Raw genomic sequence first — 27188 nt, 5'->3', positions numbered from 1 at the left:
AAAGGAAATCTCAACAAATATCAGTTTGCTTCATATCTCTATCACTGCTCATCATGACCTGATTAAAGTGTACTTTGACAACAATTCATGATGGACATCTATAGGTGGCTCATTTTATGTGCTCTATGCCCACAACAGGACAATACAAACACAATACCATACAAAGGTATTGAACTGAACTGAATTGAACTGAATTCAGCTCAATTTCATTGGAACTGCATTTATGGCAAATGGATGTTACCTGATTGTACAGAGTGGCTTCTGTACCCTTATGTATAATATCTAATTTAAGCTGAGAAAACACTAGGAAAGCTGGAGGGTCTTGCCATGTTACATTGCTGCTGTCCTTGGCCCATGGTCCCACATCTCCATCTTACCACTTGACGTCATCGGTGTGGCCAGTATAGTGGCGCTGCAGCTGCTCATCCACACTGTAGAGCACCACTACCGAGGCGATGAAGTACACCGTCTCTCCCGTGGGCAGCAGGTACAGGTTTGAACGGCAATCTCGGCCCCGATACCCATAGCTGGACCGAAGGTTCAGGAAGCACAACTCCTGGAGCACAAGACTTGGGGCCTAAACTTTCAGGCCTTGATGTTGGTCCAATTCAAGGACCAATACAAAATCTGTATGGTGTTTACAGTGATCTTTTTTCCAGTACTGCACCAAAAATGTTGGAAGATGATGACCCAAGTACAAAAGATTAGGTTTTTGTAATGCTGCCAAAACCTCCTGCTGCAGTACCCTTTATCAAAGTACTTTTCCTAAACTGCTCTAGAAAAAATTACCCTGCTCTACAATAGGGCAAATCAGTATAAGCAGCTTAACACTGTACATCACTTCAAGCAAACGTGTCGGATAAATGAATGTAAGTGTAATACTCCAAGGAGCTCATTTCATTACTCCTCTAAAGAACAAGGACACTTTTCCTTTTGCAGTGCCGAACCAAGGGACTAATCACATTTAAATAAGCATTGGGAAGCAGTGCAACCCCAGTTCAAACACGACACCAATTTCAGTGTCAGAGAGTACACTTTGCAGTGCAGTGGTGTAAAAATGACAATAGCATGGAAACATTTTACCTTTCTTCTGTGCATACCACAGACAACACAAAAAAAGCATACCACATAGAAACAACATAAAAAATCAGAGAGAAAAAGAAATCTTGATGTGTGCACATTTACCTGATGCTTTTCTCCAAATCAGCTTACAATGTTAAGGTCATAATTATGACATGCTTCCAATCACTTACCCATTTATATAGCAGGGTAATTTTACAGTAAGCACCTTGCTTAAGGGTACTACAGCCAGAGATAGGATCAAACCTACAACCTTTGGGGCTAAAGGCAGTAGCTTTATCCACTATGCTACCAGCTGCCCCTTACTGTTGCTCCTTACTCCTGTACACTCCAGTATGTGGCATGAAGACAGCAATGGGAATGTAGTATACAGTCCACTATCTCCACTAGCTCATTTAAACTCAAAGGAGACATGATTCCTGGAGATCTTCACAATAACCAAAGAAAAAACCAGCGACAAACCAGTCTATTTCAACCAAAGTACATTTGAGGAACAGGCCTGGGATGCAAAAAAAAAAAAAAATCCTTTTGATTTAATGAACATTCATACAGACTTTCTAAAATGTAATGCAGTATATTTTTTTTAAATCCAAAAACTACTTAAAACTTTCCCTTGAAGCTTTAATAAATGTGTGGTCAGTTTTTACAAAGAGGATTTTAAATTGGATGTGAGAAATTAAGTGACTAAACAATACCTCAACAGTGTCTAATCCCTCATGAGCTCTTTGCCGCAAAATGACCGAGATGTGTATGGGAAAAAGCTGGAAAAAAAAATCAATAAAAACAACCCAAACCTGTCAGCTTCCTGAATTGAATTTTCCATTTGAAAAGCAATATTGAACTGAACTCCAAAGCATAATAAACAATTTCATAGAAAGGCTGTTCATACTGACATCTGGAAGTGTTCCCCACAGGTGGGTTGCATGCTATCAGTCCTGTGCGCTTCATATACTGCCTAGTGTATATGTGAGCTGCTGTAGTGTGTGTTACTCTGGTACAGCGCTTAGGTCTCCTGAAGATTTTTGCAATCATTTAGAGAAAGCAAGCGTCAGGATCACTGGTCTCCCTACACATGAACAAACAACTAGACATGTTGTGCTGTGACCACTCTGTGATCACAGGCACATACAGTACTTTTGCTTTATGTTTCTTGGAACCATCTTAACAAAGACACGAAAAAGACACATTGATAAAACCTATTAAACAGTAAAGATTCAGCTACCTTAAAAAACTAGATATTCTTCACATTGTTTGGTATTTTGGGAAAGGATACACCCAGTCGAGTTTCAGCTTCTTGGAAGGAAGTTCAGACTTAGCATCCAGGCAGTAGGAGTCCACCTGGTCTTTAGGCATGTACATGGTGACCGGGCGGCCCTTCAGATACATTTTCACATAACCTTCCTCTAGAAAAGGGAAGAGAGAGCTTCAAAAACATAGTTCTGCAGTTCTCCAGGGCCGCATGAGCAAGATGAAGGCACAAGGGAGAATGAAGGCAAAACGATATCTTTAATTCACTTTTATTAATTCCATGTACAGTCTGCAATTTTACAGCTACAAAGTGCAGAGATTAAGAGCAGAATTTCTAAAGACTAGAGCACTAGAAAGGAGAATAAACAGCATACATGTAAGAGGGGTCAGAACCACAGAGTGTGACAACAAAAAACAACACAATAACACACATGAAAAGCCTCACACTGAAAAAAATCAAACCACAAGAGACAGAAACTGTTGAAAGTGGAAGAAGTGAAAGGTATGCATGGTGCATCATGAAAGTGAAGCAAAAATAAAACGAAATAAAACAACGTAAAAATGCATGCAGAAACAGAAAACTTTGATAATTAGTAATATTGCTATTAGTAAAGTAACACAATATCACTCCGAAAACAATCAAGCATTTTATATAGAATTTTTTTGTCACATTTTTATTTTTAATTAATTATTTTATGTTTAAACTGATGTAAGCTAATAACATATCTGGAAGTACTGGCTGGGAGATTTAATGGGGCTTTTGTAACTGAGGTTCTCCAGGGGGGTATATGTGGTCTGGCTGGGGGATCTCCCGAGGGGCAGGCTGAAAGCAGGGGTCGTGTGCCTCCCTGGCTTCTCTGTTGCCCTTTTGGTCACGTTGCTGCTGCTGCTGAGCTCTGGGGTGCCTCTGGTGAGCCGGGCGGCTAGTGGAATGGTGTCAGGTCCACGGGGCTCAGAAGATCCATTCCTTTTTGACTGGCGGTTCAGATATATCTGCACGGTCACTAGGTGAAGTGGTGGAGTTGGAGAGGGAACCAGTAGGACGTGGGTTTGCGGGAGACGAAGGTGGGGGTAAAGTATTGAAGTAATGGTCAGATAGAATCGACTCGCCATTCTCTGCCACTATGATAGGAACTAGATGACACGAGCACAGGACTGGCACGGGACAAGCTACCTGTTACAAGGTGGGAAGGGTAGGTCTCTGCAGAATGTTTGCGCACAGCTGTATGGCAGACGCATCGTGATGTGGTGTACACCTGCCAGGGCTCGCACAGACTTTACTCTGTTTGGCTGGCTTCAGTGACTGGCACTGATTAAAACTTTAAATGCAGTTTTAAAACACTTCTGTTGTACTGCTGGATAAATCCATGACACATCGCTTCAGAAGAAAAGAGCTGCAGTCAAGTTCATGAACCTTTGGGTCCATGGATTCCATTGATCCAATTCAAAAATCAAGAACTCTGAATTTCAGAGAGTACTTGAAGAGGTACCATGACAGGGCTCGTGTGGATCCCTGGAGTGTGACTTTGTGGTAAAATAAACAGTACTAAGATAGCCAGATGGTCCAACAGTAGCTTCAATGAAATGCAGAGTAACGCTATTCACAGTCAACATTGCTGACCGTTTACAAACTGTTTATATGAATTTGCACAGTTTCAACCTGCCTGTATATTCATGAAAAATTGCACATTTTTGTTAGCGTTTTGCAGGTAACAGATTTATGGATTATGTAAATTTCACAGCATTTTTCTGTTTCATGGTTAATGTTCGGATGGTCAGCCACCTCACTTTGACTGCATGTTCATGAAAGAGTGTTGGTTAGTCTACCTGGAGCTTTGGCTTTACTCTTTGTCACACATGCGACCCAGCCGCACTGTGACCAGGGTTCAAATGTGAAAGGAGGAATTTCCAACTGAGAAGGAGAAAGCAGTCTCTTGCTTTTGAAAGTGGCTGCCCATTGTATGCAACAGGGTTTGTTTTGCAAACCAGGTGTTTGGTGCTGCAGCCCTCATTCCCTACTAGGAGAGCCGTGGGGCCGTGAGGTTAGAGGTGGTATAGAACACAAGCTTGTTCGTGCCCAGAGCATTGCACAATACCCAGCAAGCTGGGCTGGGGTCAAGTGGGCAGAGGAGGGACAAGGTTGAGGAGCAAGGCCTACCTTTGCAGTGTGTCACTCGTCGCATCCCTTGATTGGTCACAGAGACAGAGACAGAAGGAGCAGGTGAGGATGCTGAAAAGACACCTACCCAGTCTCATGAAAACAAGAGCTGCTGTTTTCCACTTGTTTTGATCCTTGTTAGTTTTCATACCATTCCTGGAAAATGTTTATTCTTTGTCCCAGAGAGCTAAAATCTTCTAGGTTTTCAAATACAGCTCTGAAGATAAGAGGATTGTGTATTCCTCTGGGCACTTCTTGGCTCACTTTTGGGACCCTTCATCTTTTTTGCTTTAAAATCAGGTTTATGAGCCCAAGGCATGCTCAGAGATTTAAACAAGCTTTTTTCTTTGCTAATCAGTGCTTGTGTGGCCTGTTATGCTCAGCAACAAACACATTTCTCAGTGAAATGAGGATAATCTATGCTAAAGCATGGAGCTAAAGCATGGACTGGGATTTTCCTGAAATACAGCCGAAATGTAACTCCAGATTTACAGGCCTCCCATCCACGATGATAAAACTTCATTGCAAAAATCTGCTCATAAAGAGAATTCTTGCAAACAGAACTCATTATCTTTCATTTAAATGGGAAAACTACAAAATGAGTTTAGAAACCACAAAAAGTCCACCCTTGGATTTTACACAAAACCTGCCATATTCTGCCTTATCTTTGAAACTCTGAGAAAATCAAATTAAAAACCGAGTCCGGTGTATCAGAACTGCGCTGCAATCCTTTAAATCTAGACTTAAGACCCACATGTTCAAAACAGCTTATTACAAAACACATTTGCATGCCCCTTACATCACTTTACCATCTTTTAATTTACTAATCTTACCATTTTTTATGTTTTTAACATTTTTGTTTTATTCTTAGATCTTATTTTTATTTAGTATTTATATTTTGAGTGGGGGTGCGGTGGCGCAGTGGGTTGGGCCACAGTCCTGCTGTCCGGTGGGTCTGGGGTTCGAGTCCTGCTTGGGGTACCTTGTGACGGACTGGCGTCCCGTCCTGGGTGTGTCCCCTCCCCCTCCGGCCTTATGCCCTGTGTTGCTGGGTAGGCTCCGGTTCCCCGTGACCCCATATGGGACAAGTAGCTCTGAAAGTGTGTGTGTATTTATATTTTTGTGCTTTTTGATCCACAGGCAGCTGGTTGCATAGTGGTTAGGGCTGCTGTCTGTGGCTCCAAAGGCTGCAGGTTTAACTCCCACCTCCAACTGTAGTACCTTTAAGCAAGGTTCTCACCCTAAATTGCTTGAGTAAAAATTCCCCAGCTGTAGAAATGGGTAAGTAATTATAAGTAGCTTTGGAGAAAGTGTCAGCTATAAATGTAAAACCCAAGATCACATTTTCTATTAGGCGAAGACATGGGTCTACATTTCTTTTGTTCTTGTGCAGAACAGTAGCAGAGTGGGGTATGGCTTTGAATCCTATTAAGTCTCTGTGAAGTTTGCATGTGGGTTTCCTCCATGTGCTCCAATGTCCTCCTTCAGTCCAAAATGTGTTTCAGGTGAACTGCTGACTCTGAATTGCCCTTTTTATGTCTTTGTGTGTGTCTATGTGTATGTTTAACTTAACCTGCCTTGCCCCTGTGCTTCTGAAATGGACTGTGGACCACCATCACCCTGTATAGACAATGGATAGATTATGTTTTTTTATTAAATGCTTATATTGGGGGGGGGCGCAGTGGGTTGGACCGGGTCCTGCTCTCTGGTGGGTCTGGGGTTCGAGTCCTGCTTGGGGTGCCTTGCGGCGGACTGACGTCCCATCCTGGGTGCGTCCCCTTCCCCCTCTGGCCTTACGCCCTGTGTTGCCGGGTTAGGCTCCGGTTCCCCGTGACCCCGTCTGGGACAAGCGGTTCTGAAAATGTGTGTGTGTGTGTGTTTGTATTAAATGCTTATATTGGGGGGGGGGGCGCAGTGGGTTGGACCGGGTCCTGCTCTCTGGTGGGTCTGGGGTTCGAGTCCTGCTTGGGGTGCCTTGCGGCGGACTGACGTCCCATCCTGGGTGCGTCCCCTCCCCTTCCGGCCTTATGCCCTGTGTTGCCGGGTAGGCTCCGGCTCCCCGCGACCCCATATGGGACAAGCGGTTCAGAAAGTGTGTGTGTGCTTATATTGACCGTGAATTGTTTTATAATCTGTATATATTTCTTTATTGCAATAAAAGAGCGATTAAGCAAATCACAAATTGCCATTGATATTGCCTTTGGTGAGTATTTTGTGCATTTTATCAGTTCAACTGTAAATATAGGAACATCTTTCTTTTGCTTTCACAGCTTTAAGCTGACTCTTAAAAATGTTCTTGTTTCTAAGTCAGAATTCTTTCTGTCAAGAAGAAGACTTAATTAAACAAAGGAAATCTGCACAGAAAACCAAAGAGCATATCCAATCGAGTACTCTACACTTATTCATTTAGCTGTAGAAAGTAAAATTCTCTTGAAGTTACCTAGGTCACTCATACAACATGACACTATCAGTCCTCTTCAGACTAACCGAGGGGAGAACATGACAGTGTTAAAGATCAGTGCTCATTTCACAACCATTTTATTCACCTGGTTAGTTGTAAAACATGCTGAGCACACAACAACAAGGGACAAGAAACTGACAGCTTGTCTTCTGTTTAGTTTTATCTTGAACTGACAGCAAGGCAAAAAGCAAAGGAATGAAACCAATATCAGCTGACATCTTTTTTCACTGTACTTTTGCCCCAGACTGTTCCACTTTTAACGATTCTTCATTTGGGTCAGTTGCATAATCTTTCAATAGCTTTGCCACTGTTAAGATGACATTACTGAATTTGTCTGTCTCCTGAGACAACTGAATCTGTACCATTTAGTGAGTACATGTTTCCAAAAATTACCCCAGAAGTGATACATATCAATTTTCAAAACTGCTGGCATACCCTAAACCAAAATCAAACTGTTAACAATGACAAATTCTCATCTTCCATATGACTTAACATACACTAGGATCAGCAATCAGAGGCTGGATATTGAGCCTAAATTCCAGCACAGATAATTAAGCCTTACACAATCCATCCATTCATCTCATTCATCTGCCAACCATTTATTATAATATATTAAAAGAAATCAGTATCATTATCAATAACCGCTTCTTTAGAATGGGACAGAGACCACTGTACCTTACGAAAGGTACTCATAAATGCATTGCCTGAAGAAATAGAGTATTTGTATATATACACTAGTGTTCAAAACTTTGGAATCACCCAGAAATTTTCATGTTTGTAAAAGAGTTTATACTTTTTTTTTTTTACGGAGGTACATTAAATTTTTTTAAAATGATAGTGAACACATCATTACTCATGATGCAAATAGCTATTACTGATTAATGTTTCAGACTGTCAAGAAAATTAAGATTTTATACAAATACTTGAGAAAAGAGAGTATACTGGATCTATCTAGAACACAAAAAGAAACAGAAGGCTCAGATGCTCAACTGCACAAGTGAATAAGTACATCACAGTCTGCAGTTTGAGAAATAGATGCTTTACAAGTTGTCAGTTGGCATTGGACAGCGGATGACTGCAAAAGAGTATTATGGACAGATGTGTTTAAGTTTGAGGTGTTTGGATCAAGGAGGAGAACATTTGTGAGATGTAGACCAAATGAAAAGATGCTGGAGGAGTGCTCGATGCCTTTGTCAAGTATGCTGGAGGAAGTGTAATGTTATGGGGCTTCTTAGGTTCTGGTAAGGTAAGATTTATACCGAGTGGAAGAGTCATGCAGCAGGACAATGATCCAAAGCATGCTTCTAAACTTTGCAAAACATATATGGTAAAAATAAAACAGACGATTCTTTGATGAATTTAATGTTTGATGCAAAGAACAGTTATATGAAATTAAAATGATGTTATAACATTGCCAGTGTATTGACTTTCATTTCTGATCAATATGATGCTCCCTTGGTGAATAAAGTATAGATTTCTATGAAATACATGAAAATTTTTTGGTGATTCCAAACTTTTAAATGCTAGTGCACATATTACAAATGTAAAGGTATACAAGTCATTACATAATAATGTAACTCTGTCACACAAGTAAACTAGGTTAGAATTATGTTGCCCTGTACAAGACATTGGCTAAGGAATCAGATAATTTTGTGAAATACGATTTTTATACAAATTTCACAATACTGGTGGCAACTAAACTGCAATAGCATCAGATGGAAAAAATCTGTGAAATACGTAAAATACATTTTTGAAAATCCTTTCCAATATATTCCAAAGAAATTGAAAAATAAAGAACTGTACGTACTTTTAAAATCACAGTTTTCATTATTGAAAACTTTTTTATCTGAAAATATTTTATTTATAAGCATAATATGGAACCGAGCCATTGTCACGCCCCTGGGATCAAGCCAAGCAACTGCACCTGCAGCTTGTTAACCCGGCCAGGTATAAGGGAGCTCCAAGACCACACAATGCTGTGGATTCTTGCAAATGCCTCCTTGTATGGATTGTGCAGAATCAGTGTTTACTCCTTGATTCGTTCCTGCTTTGTGTTTTGATCTCCTGGCTTCTGACCCTCCCGTGTTCACCTGATTTACTAAGTCCTGCGTCGCCCGTTTACCGACGTCTGTGCGTAGAACGACCCTCACCTGTCCCTGACCACGGTTTTTGTCTGTCCCAGCGAACCCGTCCTGAAATAAAGCCAACCCACACTTGGGTCCATTACCTGACCTCCTGTCTCCAGCCCGTCTGTATAACAGAAGAATCCACCTCCACCATGGACCCAGCGGAGTTGGAGCTCCTGCAAGATGCTATGTTGGCGCAGGGAGCCCTGCTGGGTTAATATGATCAGACCCTACAGCAGATCCTGATACGCTCCAAAATCTGGTGCGTAAGCCGCCGGTCTCCAGACCCGCCACGTCTCTCAAACCGGCTGCAACAAGAGCGCTAGTGGCCGCTTCCGCCAAACCCTCCCCGTCATCAGAAGTCGCCCTGTGCCTGCCAGTGATGGGCCTCCGGCTGGCCACTCCAGAAAGGTATGATGGCTCGCCTGAGAAATGCCGGGGTTTTATTCTGCAGTGCGAACTGATGTTCGCGAGCTAGCCCCATGTTTATAATTCTGATGTAAAATAGAGTATTTAATTGCTCGCCTAACTGGACCTGCGCTGGACTGGGCTACGGCTGTCTGGCACAAACAGGAGGTCACAACCTACGACTGCTTCTTGAAGCAGTTTCAGGCAGTGTTCGACCATCCGCTGTTGGCGCGCTCGGCCAGTGACCGCCTAATGGCGATCCAGCAGGGGAATCAGACCGTGGCAGCCTACTCTCTAGAATTCTGGACCCTGGCTGAGAAGAGCAGTTGGAACCAGGCTGACCTCTTGGCCTCCTTGCGCCGCTGGCTGCACCCTCGGATCCAAGCTGAATTAGCATACCGAGGGGAGGACTGAACCCTAGATTGCTTTATTGAAAATGCGATCATGGTGGATACTCTCACCCGGGATCATCTGCCCCGTCCCAGGCTACCCCCATGGGAGACGCCAATGCCCCCGAAGGCCCCGGAACCGATGCAGCTAGGACAGGGGTGTCTCTCTCATGAAGAGAGGCAGCAGCAGTTCCGGGGCCAGCTGTGTCTGTACTGTGGGCGGTCGGGCACTTCCAAGTAGACTGCCCCATGAAACAACCTACTAGAAAGCCCTGCTATGGAACAGAAGTGAGTGCCGCCCTCCGCACCGAGACACAGCTCACGGTACCCCTAGAGACGTCCTGGGGGGCCTCTCAGGTACGCACTCACGCATTGGTTGATTCAGGGGCCGCCAGCTGTTTTATGGACACAACCTTCGCCCAGCACCACAACATCCCAGTGCACTAATGTGAAATCACACGCCTGATTAGTGCCCTGGATGGGCAGCCACTAGGTACGGGGGTGGTGGAGAAACAGTGCCGTTGCGAGTCTGGGTCGAGGCGTGTCACACCGAGGACCTTGCGTTTTATCTTATCCAGTCCCCGGAGACACCTATGATATTGGGGTTCATGTGGTTAGCCAAGCACGACCCGGTCTTCTCCTGGAGCAAAGGGGAGTTAGTAGCATGGGGACCGCAGTGTGCCACCACTTGTTTAACCCTACCCTGCTGGGCCACCTCCATGGAGTGTCTGGAAGCATTCGAGGCTTTCGTCGTGCCCGTAGAGTACCAGGACCTCGCTGAGGTTTTCAGTAAGAGCAAGGCAGCTACTTTACCCCAGCACAGACCATGGGATTGTGCAGTCGATCTGCTGCAAAGCACGTCTGCCCCTAGGAGTAGGATCTACCCCTTGTTGGTACCCAAGCAACAGGCCTTACAGGAGTACGTGAAAGAGGCCTTAGCCTCCGGAATCATTAGGCCGTCCACCTCCCCAGCAGCTGCCGGATTCTTTTTATTACAAAGAAGGACTGAGGGCTGTGGCCCTGTATTGACTATCAAGGGCTGAACACAGTCACAGAAAAATACCCACACCCTTTGCCACTCATCACTGATGCTTTGTAGCAGATCCACGGGGCTCGAGTGTTCACCAACTTGGACTTGCGCAACGCCTACAACCTCATCCAGATTCGGGAAGGTGATGAGTGGAAGACCGCGTCTAGCGCCTCCTTGGGCCATTACGAGTACCTGGTCATGCCGTTCGGCCTAGCCAATGCGCATCCGTGTTCCAAGCTTTTCGTCTGTTCCAGCGAACCTGTCCTGAAATAAAGCCGACCCGCACTTGGGTCCATTACCTGACCTCCTATCTCCAACCTGTCTGTATGACAGCTATCATTATCGTATTTGTATCATAGTGGTGTGTTACCGTAGTGAAATCATTATGTCTATAATAGTTAAACAGATGCTACGTTGCACGTGTCTTTCTGCCACATATAGGAAACATTTGCACAATGTCAATTTAAGGCAAGCTGGATTATAAACAACTCTCATACAGCTGATGTTTAAAAGGGAAAGCTACAGGACGTAATAAATTTCATAATACGAGTCATAATTTTTAAATTAACATTTTGACACCAAACTTCAACAATATATTGTATAGGATCTTGCTTTCATTTGGTGACAATTAGATAGAGCTCATATTTTTGTCTTCAACAACAACAGATGGCACTGCCTAAACATGTATCAATCTCTTCTTCGAATTAAAGAGGATTATTAGTTTTGAGGGTTATTTCAGGTCATTGAAATGCTTGATAGTCTGTATTTGAAAGTTAAGCATCTTGGGTGTTAGGGCTTCTAAGAGATGATTTACATATTTATGGAGGGAAATTAAAGCTTGCAAAGTTGCATGTCTGCAGAAATTGCAGGAATCAGTTTTACTACAGAAGAAAGTAAGGGAGGGTTACAGCAAAGTGGATTAAAGTAAGACTATACTGAGGAAGCCGTATGGTTTTTAGCCGTAAACTGGCTCAAATTTGATTAATGCAAATTCTCCTAATTCCTTATCACACTTTTTAAACGATCATAACTACTTTAATTTCTAATGTTTCACAGAAAAAGACAAAAAGGTTGAAAACAAATAACAGAGGACAAAAAATAATGCCATACATGAAACGAAAGGAAAGGAAAATTAGGTAAAGTTGGTTTTTCAGTAAAATGGAAAGAAGCTGAAATTCAAGAGCAAAAAAGTAATTCAACTCATTAAGGCCAGAGATAGAAAACAGCAGGGTGGTGGCACAGCACATTAGGGGCATGGAGAGGTGCCTTGCTCTTACCTGCGCTGAACACGGGCTCCTTCAGCTTGCTGCAAGTGGGGATAAGAGAAAAAACAAATCATTGCTAAACAGTGGGGACAAGAACATTATTCTCCTTCAGATGCCAGTCTGTCATGCCTGCCTTATGTTCTCATGCTTCTCAACACCACAAAAAATTGTCCAGCAAGCCTAATTTTACCTCTTGAAGTCCAGTATCAACCAAATGCAGTGATGCTGTTGATTGTAGGAGGTGGTGATTGTAGAAGGGCTTTAGGAACCTCAGTGGGCGACAGGCCTTACCTCTCACTCGACCTCTTGCCGCTGGAGTTGCTGCTTGTGGAGCCAGCACGTGTGCGGCTGCTCTTCGAATCACCAATGCTCTCCTTTCGCTGGATGGAACCCATGCGTTCTGAAGAGCTGGTTCTCTTCACAGTGCTGAAGGACACCAAAGGGCTAAATTAGAACATCCTTGCTGTCTCATTGTACTCATTAGAACACATATGAAAGTTAATACACACGTCTACACACAATAACTGCCACTTTAACAGGCACAGCTATCTAGTTCTGGGTAGGACTGTCATGGCCACACCCGCACTGCAACCATCAAAACCTGACTCTGACTAAGCACCTGATGGTAACTGGAGCACTCAGCTTTAAAGACATTCCCAAACCCCTTGCCAGTTGCAGAATCTATCTGAGACAACTATCCCGCCTGCAATCACAGATCTTCCACACCGCCCTGTCTAGTCTCCTCTCTGTACCTACCTCCTTGTTCCCTCATTTGTCTCCTTGTCTCTCTTCCTGTCTCTTACAGCATTGACTCTCAGAACATCCTCATCAACCACGTGCTCGGATTCTCCCCACGCACAACGTTTGTGCCTCAGGTTCACCATGACTGTTGAATACTGGCTTGTCCCAAGAACCTTAACAACAGCAATAAACAATCTCACGACTAGGTCCACACCTGGGTCCCTGGTCTGCTTTGAGTGACAGAGACATGATAGAATTATGCTGTGAACATCCTCTTCTCCCTCGACCCCAAGGAACTCTTTAAGGCTGATTTCTAGGGAATAAGCAGTCGATTAAGCAAAACCACCTTAATTTTTGTAGAACAATCCTGAGTTGATTTGACACACTTCTCTATCTGGCTCAATGTATCCATGTGAAGAAGAAGGGTAGACTGTGGCCAGGAAGGGATGAACGTGGTCAACAGCAATATGTTGAGGTGTTCAGATGATGCTCAGTTCATACATTGTAGAATAGTGCTATATAACCATACTAAAGTGTTATTTACTTGTGGCCTTTGTGCTACTGTGCATGTGTCTGGCCATTCTTCTCTGGCCTCTCTCATCAACGACACACTTTGAAACAGGGGACATTCACTGATTGGACTTTTTTTATTGCACCATTCTCTGGAAACTCTAAATGGATTGTATGCAAATCTGTAAATATTGCATTTTTTCTGTTTGCCTACTTATGAAATTTATCACAGTGTGTCTTTTTTATTCTTAGTGTCCTATTCGGGGTACAGAATGAGCTTAGGGGACATTTCCAGACACATTATTTGATCAAACTATTTGTTCAGATGTCTTTTTTTGAGTGTTAAGACTCTTGGGTCACATATTGTCTTGAACTTAGTTAAACTTAAGGTTTAGGATCTTCATTTCTGACAGGAAGTACATTTTTTAAAGGTCATATGACCTTCTAAGTGATTATGGGTATGTTATTTAATTAAGAGCGGTTAATCATGTGGAGACATTGTGTACAATAATGTGGTTGGAAATAAGCTCAAATTCTTATGTATTTTATTGGATGTTTGCAATGAAGAGTTTCCGCAGATGTTTGCAATATGCAGAAATAACTTATAACAGGTGGTGTTTATTTTGAGTGACTGATGCTTGTTATTCCACAGAGAAGGTTGCCTGTTACTGAAATGATGAGATGATAGAACATACTGTACATTTGGCAAAAATGATGGTGCTATACTGATTCTAATGGTAAGTCGAATAGTCCACTCGACCTGCCAACCTTGCTTTCATACTTTATATAGTGAGTCACAACGACATGACTCATTGTCTTGTAGGGGCAACCTATAAGTGTAAATGGGCATGGGTATGTAATACAGTTGCAGGGAAGTTTTTACCAGTGTTGAGTGTTGGACATTTTGCCCATTTTATTCTAATAGTAAAAATTATTTTCTCTCTGCTTAATCCTTCTCTCAAGATATTTGTATAAAAGCCATGGAGCATCATCCACAGTATCATCCATAGGATGATATACTGTATGTGAAACACAGAAACCAGAAAACATTCTGTGACATAGAAGTTTTTTCCTAGAAAAAACACTGGGTTTTGGGAGGGGAAATGGATGCACATAGATAACGCAGGAAGGTCACTTGTATACATTCAACATCCTCCCAAGGAAGGCCAAGTATAATTAGCATTCTGCTGCTTTGTTTAAATAATCCCCCAAGAATAAAAACAGGAAAAACGATCAGTGACACTGAAAAGGAAGTGAGATTTGCTTGCTTGTTTTGCAATGAATTTTTTTGCATTAAATCCCAGTAAAAACAGCGGCTGCTTCATCTTCGTGGGTGGAGGGAGATTGCAAAGGGCCCCATCAGTAGTTGGGTGGGCACCAGCTCAGGCCTAATCCTTTCAATTGTGCCATGAGCCAATGAAGTTATCCCATGGAAACAGGGTCCAGATCAGCTTGTGTTTCAGAAAGTCTTTGTCAAAGGCAATGTCCCAGCCATACTGTTGTCAGGGCTGGAGTTAATGTAGCCTTAGTGTGACGTTAAACATGCTGGTTGGAGCCAGCTTGGCCTTGTTGGGCTGCCCAGCATGGACCCAACCCTTGCCACAGGAGTATACAATGGCACTAAGGACCACAATGGACAATGGTAACTGGGTGTTAAATTAATTAAAAATAATAAATAAAACTGTAGCTGCAAGGCTGGAAAAAGAGTCATAGTATTTCTTCCAGTCATTTCAAATTAATTTTTTACAATACTTTTTGTATCTCAATCATATAAAAACATCGCATTAGTCTGTTCTTCACCCAATTTCATTTTTGTTAATGAATCCATGAATGGAATCTGAATATAATTGCTATTAAAAAAAGAATCTGTGGGGATACAGTTGTTATCAGAAAGGAAACGGAAGTCAATGACAGTGAAATCATAGTGCCTTCCCATTTTGAAATTCTGTTACTATAATGGACCTTGCTGTTGAAATGCATCTATAAAGTCAGACTCATGCTGACCAGGCCAATTCTTTGTAATACTTCTCTATGTTTTGTTGAATTTCTGGCTGCTTTACAGACTACTACCACCACAGAGAGAGGAAGAACACATAACAGGTCCTCAGAGAAGCATGTTGACTCCCATTACTGCTCATTAAAAGCATGGTTCAAAGCGAAAAACATAACCATTCATCTCTGGCAAATGCTGTGAGCACCAAAAAGGAATTATTAAAAAAGGCCTGGAAATCTCCTGATACATAAAACAAATGGGTTACATGGGATCACCACTATATGGTGCTAACATGGACTGAAAGATTCCAGAATGTAGCAAAATGCAGTATAGCGGGGATGAAAGGTGATGGTTGCTTAATGTAATAATGAAACATAATTGAAAAGTATTCAGAACTATATAGCTTTACATCTTGCTGCAAGGGGAAACAGAATATTTTCTTCTGATTTAAATACACTTGGACAAAATAAACATAAAAAATAAAGAGTAGCATTGCAGACTTGAACAAGACTTGAACAAAGGTAACCTTCAGGAATCACGGCCCTAATAGTTTAAGTGAGTTCACACTATTTACATTGAGGGATTACAGGTAGAATTAATGAACATTATTATCAACTGTACAGTTGGACTGGACCTGATCCACATTAATCTATTGTTGATAGCTCCAGCAAAGAGACAGATTTAATCAGAAGGCTCTTTCCATGGAAAATAAAAATGTGACTGCTTACTCAGGGCCTTCAGGGAACTCTGGGGTTTAGAATGTGGATGCACTACTAGCAGCGAGAGAAGGCCAGTCTGTGAGCCATGCTAGGGAATGTAATTAAACCTGTCGACCAGGGTTATCCTGGCAACATTCATCTGATGCATTGCTTCATATGATGCACTGCCAGTCAATGGCTCTGTGGAGATAGGGAAGTTATTGTCTAATTCTGACCTTAGTTGCTGCCCAAGAAGTAAAGTACAAAGCCTTTAAACATCCACGGAAACACTTTACTATATATTTTAAAAATGCATCAAAAAATGTAGGAAAGCAATTTAAGGTAAGGAGCTCCCTGACACAGAAGGCTTGAATTTACTTAATAAACCTGGAATCTCCAAAGGAAACCCATTTAAAACTTGTACAGGCATAGTGATGATTGAGTTAATACCTTACAGCCCTGATAATAATGTGATACTCAACAACCAACAGCAAGGAACAAAGAACAAACCATTGGTTGTGCATTCCTGATCAGCACTCTACTGCCTTTCTTGTGACAGAACAGTGATCCTTGTTTACTCACTGGTTTCCTAAGTCCTTTCCCATTTGTATTCTAGTCCCAAGTTCTGTCTCGTCTGAGCCATTCTGTACACCTGTCTGGTTCTCGTGTTCCAGTCTTTTATTTTGTGACACTTCTATATTCTAATAACATATTCCTCTTTCATTTAGTAACTTGGACAAATATCACATCTGTTTCTTTGTTATATGTAAACTATATCACATCTGAACTGTATTTTCCAGTTTTCACTGTGCACTTAGAAATAGAGTCTCCACGTGGGGTCATTATACTTTATGCCCATGTTCAGACCTTACAGCAATATACGTTTGTGTCTGATTCACATCCATATGTAACAGGTGGACTTGAACCCACATCAAATGTACACTCCAGGTGCTGTAAGGCACCAGCAAACCTGCTGAACCACCATGTCACTTTGGAGAAAAAAATTCCATGAGAACAAAAACTATATATCTTGAATAGGCTGTCAGACAAACACCCAGAGAAACCAAGCTGGTAACACATCTCATGAAGATTTTCAGCCAGAGAGACAAGGTCCAGAGGGCGCAATAGCTGGAGGATTTAGTCTGAGAAACCAGAGACTGGGGACAGTGGGAGACTGTACTGCTCAACCTTCACCTATGAATAGTAGTGACAGCCACAGCTTTTTTCGCATACTGTACACACTCTTCACTTCTCATTACAAGGGTAATCCTTTATCAGATCTCAAAGCTAAAGCTCAAAGTAAACAAGCAAGGAACCAGGACAAAACCTTGAGCCTCTAAAAGCATTTACAGACACCCCTGGACTTACACAAATACACTGTTCCTCAACCCCTTACGTAAGGCAAAAGTTAAATACATCAGATCCCACCTCCTCCCCCATCATTCAACACAGGCTAGCCTTGATGTTTCTTTGTTTTTGTGATTGTTTTCATGCTAACTGTTCCTTTCACGTGCTCTTTTATACGTACAACATCCTTCACTATCATATTCACAGTTGATACGGCTAAACCTGGTTCCCGTGCTATAGACAATAATCTTTGTCCACCTTCATACTTCTTATTATTTTCAATTCCATCTCCAAATCAATTGCTGTACACTTGTGAGATGGCTTTCATTTTCCTTCAAGCACATGTTTACCACCGGGCATTGTGAATAATGAAATGTGGAAAAAAATATACAAAAAAGCATTACACTAATGAGAGGAGATGCGTTTACGGCTGAAAATACGCAGGAAGTGGGAAGATGCAGCTTCCTGCCTTTCTGGCTGTGCTGACTTGCGCTTAACGTATTTCAGATGTTTTGTGTAAAATAAAAGTGCTATCCGTAAATAATCTGTATGCTGGGAATTTTTTACATAAATCTGGATTTACATAAATTGAATTTACATAAGTAGAGGTGTGTCTGGAAGAGTATGTTTTGGAGTGTGTCTCTTGCCTCTTGGTCGCTGGTGCTGAGGCTTCCTTCCTGGAGCCAGACGGTGATGGTAGTGCACTGGTCTTCTTTGGTTGGGTTATGCCATTGTTGACTGTGGGTCTCAGGGGTAAGGCTGGTATCAGGGGTCTAGCTGTGGGATGAGATGATGAAAAGTGAGGTTGTGAGCAATGACATAGGAATATGACATCTACAAATAATTCATGCAATGGAGAGCAACATCCCAGCCAGAAAAAAATGTACTGACTCCTAAGAGGAAGTGGGTGAATTTCAATTATGATGTGAGCTAAGAGTGTCTCCAGGAGGGCTGGAAGCCATCATTTATATAAATGACACTTTCTTACTTTTGTGGATTTTTGTGGGTCTTGGCCACACTGAATTTCTGTATCAGTCTAACGATATCCAAATAATGTCAAAATAAAAATGTTTGAATTAACTCAGTTTAAAAAACATTCAATTTGATTATCTATGATGGAAGCTGAGGTGATTTCCAAAAGGTCAGATATCCATGTACATTTCAGTGGATGAACGCTTGATTTAATACTTCGAAGTGCCTAAAATTTCTGTGTCTATAACATAAAGCTGACCTTTGCTACTGCAATATTACTGCTTCTACAGGTTTTTCCATGGTGTTTGAAGATCTCATTCAGAGGAAAAAAAAAAGAAATCAAGGCCAACTGCAGGATGGAAATGATTAAGGAACAGTCTCAAGGGATTCATTAAGGGATTTCTTCATGCCCAGTTCATGTCCTTGTTTGTGAGGACTTTCCAGTGAGCCCAGCTTTATACCAAGCAGCACTAAGACCCTTGTGTGTGCCAGTTTGGTGTGTGTGTGTGTGTGTGTGTGTGTGTGTGTGTGTGTGTGTGTGTGTGTGTGTGTGTGTGTGTGTGCAGAGACAGACATTTTACAGGATTCAGCACATCCTTCGCAGCTACAGGCTTAAGATTCTTCTCACAGGTATCAACTCAAATATGTTGTACTTTCACAGCTCCAACATACCAGGAAGGCAAAAAAAGGAATATCTCTTCAGTTCCTCTGCCCAAGGCAAGCAGCCTGTTCAATATTTATTGCCATGGAACAGTGTTTTCTTCTGAAAGCGTCACCGGGCATTACTCTTCATGCATTGCAGAGTCTCAAAGACACAGCAGCATGAAAGAAGATCCAGCCAAGGAGAGTGTGCACCAGGTGGGTGTGTGAAGCTGTCAGGTGGCCATCTGTGTGTGTATGTACTTGTGTGTGTGTGTGGTGTCACATAGTGTGGACAGCATGGAAGTGACCAGGCAGCTGGGCATGTGTGATGGTGAGCTGGGCATTGGGCACAAGGCTTGGGACAAGCTGCAGCAGGTGAGATCCTTTCCAGCAAGAAGACATATCAAGAGCATACAGTGTGAGAAGCAGTGCAGAAGGCTATGTTATGAAAGCTGATGGGCTACAATTTAGAAAAATGCTGGTAAAAGAGGGTCCTAAATAGATCCTCAGTCATACAACTAGCTGTATTATTTTTAAAAATTGGTCTTATTCATAAATTTCTGACCCAGCAACTGATATCTAGTGACGTTAGATGTAGACTTATTTCTAAATATTTAGATCAGTGGTTAAACATAGTGAGTGAGGGGTTGTCATGGCTCTGAAGCCTGGGACAGGAGACCAGACCCAAGTGCAGGTGTGTTTTATTACAGGGGAGACAAGAGAATGGTCCAAGGTACAGGCAAAGGGTCAGTCAAGGCATTAACAGAAACAAGAGCAATGGGTCAGGGAGCCAAGTGAGATGTCAAGGGAGACAGGAGTAGGGATCAGGAAGAAAACACAGAACGTAGAGTGTAGATTGCGAGACAAGGAGAGCAGAGTCCAAGAAGGCTCCGTGGTCTGTCCTCTATCGGGTTGCTCCTCTTATAGTCTGCAGCTGATGGTCGCTAGCAGGTGCAGAGGAGGTGCATGTGGCTGGGGGCGTTACAGAGGTTATAATGAGATGGTGTATGTTTTACATAAACTATCTATCAGTATACAATATATATCAATAGCCCCGAATGAGAGTTGTTCTATCACTCAATATTATCAACCACACAATGCATGTGTTTCACTGTAATTGTATAACAGTGCGATTCAATAAAATTTATAGTATTTATGTTAGATACAGTATATACTAATAATTTAAGGAGTGCAGCTCACATTACATGAAGTTGCTGCAACCCATGGGTTGGATATCCTCGATTTAGACAGAGCAGAAGATGAGGGGCACAGTGGGCACAGTGGTGAGGCACAGAAGATGAAGGTGATGTTTCACCATGCCTAGACAGTGCAATTAGACCTGCGTTCGCTCATCACCCTATAGAGGTGGGAGTAAGTCATACCTGTGCAAGTCATGAACAAGTCTTGAGTCTTACTTACTAGTCATGAGTAGGTCAAGTTTTTGCAGTACACTTGGTGAAGCAAGTCAAGTCAAGCAAGCGTACTTACTCACCCAAGTCAGATCAAGTCATAATTACGAAACCATGAGTAGAGCTATCATAGCTATTGCCTGTGGTTCTTTTAGCAGAAGTCCAGTAATGTATTGTAGCTGGCATGTCTGCATCCAGATCTCTGAGTGTGTTGGTGTGCTAGGAATGTTGACAGTGCGGCTTTAAGAAAGTGGTCCATTATGGGAAGTGTATGAAATTCCAAGGTGTGAGGGTCTGTCAGACATATTGGGTGTGTTATTTAATTGAATGATTGCTAAAACAGCAGAGCAATTAGCAGGAAAAGTTTGGCTTATTTTGCATATTTATGCACATTTAAGCAACAGTGTGCAGTTTCAGAGAACTTTTCGCAGTAAACACAACATGCTCAGGGTTGATCGTTCACCTAGACTGCTGATGAAATATCTGCAGTCTGAATGCCAAGCTCGGCAAACACCTGAACATCTGAATGATTGTAGGGTGATTACTGTAGTGTAAAAAACACTGCAAGTCACTTTGGACAAAGGTGTCAATTGATTACTAGTCAATAACCGTACTGGAGGAAAAGGTCAGATAAAGGAGTAAATGTAAATGTAAACAAGCAACTTGTAACCCACAATGCCACAGGTGAAGTGGGATGGTTCAAGCATGACCAAAAAGTGCCTAGCAGCTTTGTGATATTAAAGAGTGACAGCATGCCTTCAGAATTCTTTCTGTCTCTCTCTCTCTCTCTCACACACACACACACACACACACACACACACACACACACAGTAACCTTGGCTGTGGTTATTCAGTTTGCAGGGGGTTTGTGAGGTCACACAACAGCAAGCAGGTGTCACCCAGGCCTCAAACACCTTACCTGGCTTGCTGGCGCTGTAGTCCACAGTCTGCTCTACAGATAGACCAGGGAGGAGAGGGCATGGAAGAGGCCAGTGGAGAGGCCAGGAAAGAAGACAGGACAGAGAGGGAAACAGGACAGGAATGCAGGAACTTCACCTTGTGGGATGGGCCTGAAGTAAGTGTGCTGAGACTTCTGCCACATCTTAGGGACTGTTCTCCTAACGCTGCCCATCCCTGCCCAAAACTCCCACACCACTCTTCAAATCTCCACTGTATTTCCATTGAGAAAGGCATCAAGAGATGAGCTGGAAACTGCTGAGTCTCATGAATGGAGTATAAATAGATGGACAGTCAGGTTGGAATGTGAACGCATTGTGGGATGCACTGTGATGCAAATACCACTGTACTATTTATGTACACTTTCGTTTTTCAGTGTTTCAGGAATTTTCTAAGGGCTTGAAGGATGAAAATTTTTTGGCAGGTGTTATATTATCTATATCGAATATGAATGTGAGTGTGTGACTGAGGGCATCTTCTCTAGGTTTATTGTTATATTTCTGTGTGTGTACGTTGTCTTGAAAGAATGTCTTTCAAATAATGATGGCAGTGTATGTAAATGTCGTATTTATGTATGTTTGTGCTTTATTTTATTGCATTTACCGTCACGAGATGTCCTGCTGATGTGTGTGAGTTGGTGTACATGTGGTAAATCTTGAAAAATGGGTCCTGTTATAACGTCAGTGTGTTTCATTTAAAAAAATAAATAAATAAAAAAGCAAAAACTTTGACAAAAAATTTTGCTTGTTGTCAGTTTTGTACATTTTCAGGACTGGTGGAGTGGAATTAGAACAAAACTGGAGTCTGTGTTTCCGTGTACAAACATACAGCGTGCAGTGTGTTACCTTTGGTGGGTCCCTTCCTGTTCAGCATGGCCTGCTGCTCTTCAGAAATGTTCAGTCGCCGCACCACATCAGCCAGAGCGGACTTCAGCAGCTGGATCTCATCCTCCTGCATCTGGACACGTTGCTCCAGGGACGCAATGCGGTCTGTGACCTCCATGCTGCTAGCAGCAGAGGCACTGTCATCTGTGGGACAGGAAGCAAGACATAGAGATGGTCAGGGTTCATCTGTCGCAGGCCCAGGTGAACAATCACACAAAAAAATATGTGACTACTATTCTCACACCGAACAAAGCCTAGGTGTTCGTTCGCATTAAGAAAAATTGATGATAAGATGAATAACCAGAATTTTAACTGCTGTGAATCAGTATTCTTGGGTATATTTGTAAGCTTTCTTTGAAGAATAAATAGATGGGTACATCTCAGTGTTTGCTGAGATAAAGAGGCCTCAAGGTCACTGAAATCTGTGACAAGCTGCAAAAAAGTACATGTACACTTTACCCCCAGGGATATGGAGCAGGTGACCAGCAAAGAAGTCCGATGGAGCAACTATTAGAATTGGATGCCAGACATCTGAATGGGCTGGAGCTTTTTAGGCTTTTATTCCCCCAGCCCAAAAGCAGAGAACAAGCAGAGTCGATAAAGGGTAACCCAGGCAACTTTAAACATGCTATGATTAAATATTAATGAAGACTACTGCTCTATTCCCTCCAGAGTGAGCTAAGAACATCACCATGAATAATGCAAAGGTAGGCTGCTGGTGTTCATTTCCACCATTAGACAAACCCTTCCCATATTTAAATGTGAGGGATTAAGAAGTACACAGGTGATGGATTAACCTCATAAACAGGAATAACAACACAGAATTTAACCTTTTGGCAATAGCTGACAGGTTCATTAAAAAAACTATAGCCTAGAAGAAGGCAAACATTTTGACAAAGCAGAGAGGAAAATATTTGCACTTGGTGTTGTCTTGTGTTGTGAGAACTTGGAAACTGGTGCAGCGAAATATTAAATCGAGAATGAAATAATAAGCATGTACGTAGTATGTTAGCTTATGACGCAGCGCTTCAAGAGTCTGAGGACAGTGAAGCAAACAATGGCCTTATTCTTTACTTTTTAGCCCATTTTCAAAGAGTACCACAAAGTCATAGACCCCCAGTCAGAAATATGTTGGCAGGATGGTGTCGAATAGGAAAGATGCAGTGATGGATGACCAACATTTACTGATTAATTTAAACATTACCCAAAAGGCAGAACTTACACACACAATGTCTACAACCGCTTGTCCCAAGTGGGGTGGCTGCAAACGGGAGCATAACCCGACAACACAAGGCACAAGGGGACACACCCTGGATGGGATGCCAGTCCACTGCAAGTCGCCCTAACTAGGACTTGAACCCCAGACCTGCCACACAGCGGGTCCCAGCCAAACCTGCTGCACCACCACACCCCCCCAGCAGGTATTTTTTCGGCAATTTATATAGTTGTGTATGACACTGATGCTGCTCAATGTGACTTACAGCCTGCCACAGTTTCAGGTTCCTATTGTTCTAGTTCCTACCATCCATAACAATTTGGCTATGGTTGCTGAGACAGAAACCCAGATTGAAGTGATGCAAACAAGCATTTTATTGCAGTATGCATGATATTTTGAGTACAAAAGTGTACAGTTACAGTGAAAAAAGAACATACTGAATTACCCTTAAAAAATATTCATTTGCAATATGTATTTCTGATAAGACAGTTAATAATTTTAACTGCAACCTTTAATACACAGATGGTCCCTGGAGAGAACAAAGATTAAATATTAGATGACGTGGTTGAACTGTTTCTGAGGTTCTTGTACCATTACTAGAATATTTAATGTTTTTGTTAACAATGATATTCAGAACTTAGGAATTCTGCCATAATGCTGGTCTTCCTTTTCAAAAACATTTACAGTACAGTAAGGGTTACAGTACTAGGTTAGTATCAGTCATATACCAAACTTATCTGACATAAGAATACCTACAGCTGTGAAATTATAACTGTCCTATTTTGGTGGTGAACTACAATCACTACTTACTGCAAAATCATGTAATTACACATATTATAACTCAGTAATGTCTCTTTTTTTCTGCAAAAATACTGAAGGGTCTTGCTGTAGCACCCTTGAGAAAGGTTCTTGGCCTGATTTGTTAGAGGATTATTTACATCTATACAAAGGGATACATTTGAAAGATACTTCTAGTGAAGCCATTAGATGAGCAACAAATTTGTAAAAGAGCAATTGACTCATACTTGCCAATATAATAAGCAAATGCAACACAGAGAATGCTGAATGCCCTGAATTACTACACATTATTGGCCATTACAGTGTGTGGATTTAAAAAAGTAATGGCACAATAATGAACTGAAAGCACAACATTCCAGAAACCCCAAAATTCCAGGCAGCAGCAAGGACCGAGAAGAATGCTGATATGCATCAAACCAACATTCTGAGATTTTGCTGAATCATCAACTCTGCTCACTGCCCCTGTGTCCTACTCCCTCAGTGAAATGTATAAAATGGAAATCTGCACCTGGGAAAACATAAAAAGTCTGCTTTTCCTTGTCTTTTTCTTATAATCTCAAGCCCCCAGAACCCACCAGAGACCCCCTTTCCATTAGAACCTGTCCAAAGATCCGCTTAAAAGAGACATACTCCCTACACCGGCAGACCCACCTGAAGTTAACCAAGCGTCTTTACTGCAATGATCACAGCCATGACTTTGTCATTGCTGATGCTCAAAATAGGGTTATAAATGGAAAATTGTCTCTTCTTGGCAGATATAGTTTGGTATTCTGAAGGTGCACGGTTCCTGCTTGGAGCTACACTGTTGCATAATGTTTTAACCTTCCTTTGGACTGCAATGCTTTTGAAAGCTTTAGCACATTCTGTGTCAATTTCATAGAGTGGTTCATGATACAAAATTGTATCCAACATGGATTCTCATCATAGCTGAACTGTATAAACAGTAGGTTCTTGCAACATCTGCAGGACAATATAAACATTAACGATACACTGTGGTTATAAGTTGGTAAATAAGTTTACAGTGACTGATTTGTATAATTTACACATCAGCTGGTTAATAAGTTAAAAAAATGAGCTGATGCCTGAATATGAGAAAGTGGTAATAATTTCCACATACATCCTATCTGAACTCCTAAAGAGCAAGTCACAGATCCACTTTTCTTTACTACTATTATATTGCTTAGCAAGTGGATTCATTTTTTTTACAGTGCATACATTTTATCAGCAATACTTGTTAATCTTCTGTACTTAACTGTTACACAACCTGTTTAATTCTAGCTCAGGTAACAAAATCTCTGGTTTAATTAGTTGAAATCTGAAAAAAAAAATCTGGTAGCAATAGTCTTCCTCATCCCTACGAAGAGAATATGTTCCTGAAAAACCTTTCGTAAGATGCATTGTAGCAATTTGAACTAACTACCATTAGTGTCAATTGAAAAAATGTTAACGTGTTCCTGAGCCCCTAAAACTGATTTAACCCATTTATGCTAAAATATCCCAAATCCTGTTAATATGGACGCAACTACTTCAATAGTTAACATTAGTTATCAGAACACATCATAACAAGGCAGTGTCCCTTCATTATTTACTCTTTACCATGGTACAGCTACCTTGTTCAGCTCTTACGTACTCATTACATATTGTACACTGAACAAAGTCTGGGTTTCTTCTGATTCCAAAGATTTCTATTTCAGGTAGATTGGTGACTCCAATCGCCCAGTGTGCAAATGTGTGTGAGTGAGTGTGTGTGTTACTCTGCTGCGGTGTACTGAGGGATGAATGACAGTAGGGGTTAGTGCAGTGTATCTAACACTGTAAGTCACCTAAATACTAGTTAATAATCACTGTTATTCGCTTTGGAGCAAAGCATCTGCTCACTAAATACATAAATATATAACATGTCACTCCATTCAGCTATCATCAAGTGCACAAAAACCAAGTATGTTCCTTGAAAATGTGAAGAAAACTGTACTGAAACAGAAATTTGAAAACTCCATGTTAATGTGAATTCTCATAACTCTAGTGGGCGCATCTTAGGGTATGACAGTCATACTGAAACTACTTCAATACCAAATACATTGACAGTAAATAAAGTAAACATTTTCCTGTGACTTGTGCTACGCTTGGAAAATGGGCTAAAGAAAACTTCAATATAAACATTTCTGTTGAATTATGTGTTTACATTAAAGTGATGAACAATTCATCTCATTAAGTCTGACACTGATCACAGCATCAGCCATCACCACAGACAATGTTTTCTCAGTATAAATACACAGGGACTGCTTTTTATTTTAAAACACGTAAACTTATTAGCAGTATATGGTTTTTAATGCTTGGTTGATCACACATGAGTCTAAGTAAATCTATTCAGTGTTGTTTTTTTCTGGATGCTAAAATTAGTCTATATTTGTTGGATCTCACACACACTTTCTGAACCACTTGTACCATACGGGGAAACGGAGCCTACCCAGCAACACAGGGCGAAAGGGACACACCCAGGATGAGACGCCAGTCTGTCGCAAGGCACCCCAACCAGGACTCGAACCCCAGACCCACTGGAGAGCAGGACCCCAGCCAACCCACTGTGCTACTGCGCCACCACACCCCCTGGCCTCATTTGGATCACCACATGCTATTTTACTTCCAAGCTACCTTAGATATTACATTTCCCTGACACTTTTCTCCAAAGGGACTCACAATGTTAAGCTACTTTCCCATTAGTACTGCTGGGCAATGTAGAGTAAATGGAGGTGGTATTTTAACCTACATCCTTTGGGTCCAAAGGCAGCAGCTCAAATCACCACCCTGCCAAGTGGATCAGACGCTTACAAGTTTTCAAATTAAATTCATTTTAAA

General features: G+C 41.8%; 1 protein-coding gene across 8 annotated transcripts in view; it reads right to left on the bottom strand.

Annotated features, from left to right (window-relative positions):
- Positions 1 to 27188, bottom strand: part of eml1 (EMAP like 1) — a 102512-nt gene that overhangs the window by 18592 nt on the left and 56732 nt on the right. For 5 of the 8 annotated variants that reach the window (XM_018764187.2, XM_018764191.2, XM_018764184.2 and 2 more), the window contains exons 2-9: positions 22280 to 22462; positions 21397 to 21429; positions 18102 to 18231; positions 12457 to 12591; positions 12178 to 12206; positions 4487 to 4513; positions 2354 to 2483; positions 378 to 527 (exon numbers count right to left, since the gene is read on the bottom strand). In XM_018764187.2, the coding sequence (XP_018619703.1) occupies positions 378 to 527; positions 2354 to 2483; positions 4487 to 4513; positions 12178 to 12206; positions 12457 to 12591; positions 18102 to 18231; positions 21397 to 21429; positions 22280 to 22462 (817 nt within the window). The remainder of the gene's footprint in view (positions 1 to 377; positions 528 to 2353; positions 2484 to 4486; positions 4514 to 12177; positions 12207 to 12456; positions 12592 to 18101; positions 18232 to 21396; positions 21430 to 22279; positions 22463 to 27188) is intronic. The other 3 variants (XM_018764185.2, XM_018764186.2, XM_018764190.2) reach the window with 3 other exon arrangements.

This window comes from Scleropages formosus, chromosome 15 (genome assembly GCF_900964775.1).
Source record: "Scleropages formosus chromosome 15, fSclFor1.1, whole genome shotgun sequence".
NCBI lineage: Eukaryota > Metazoa > Chordata > Actinopteri > Osteoglossiformes > Osteoglossidae > Scleropages > Scleropages formosus.
The sequence above is the reverse complement of the archived record's forward strand: the minus strand, read 5'-3'. Positions and strand labels throughout refer to the sequence as shown.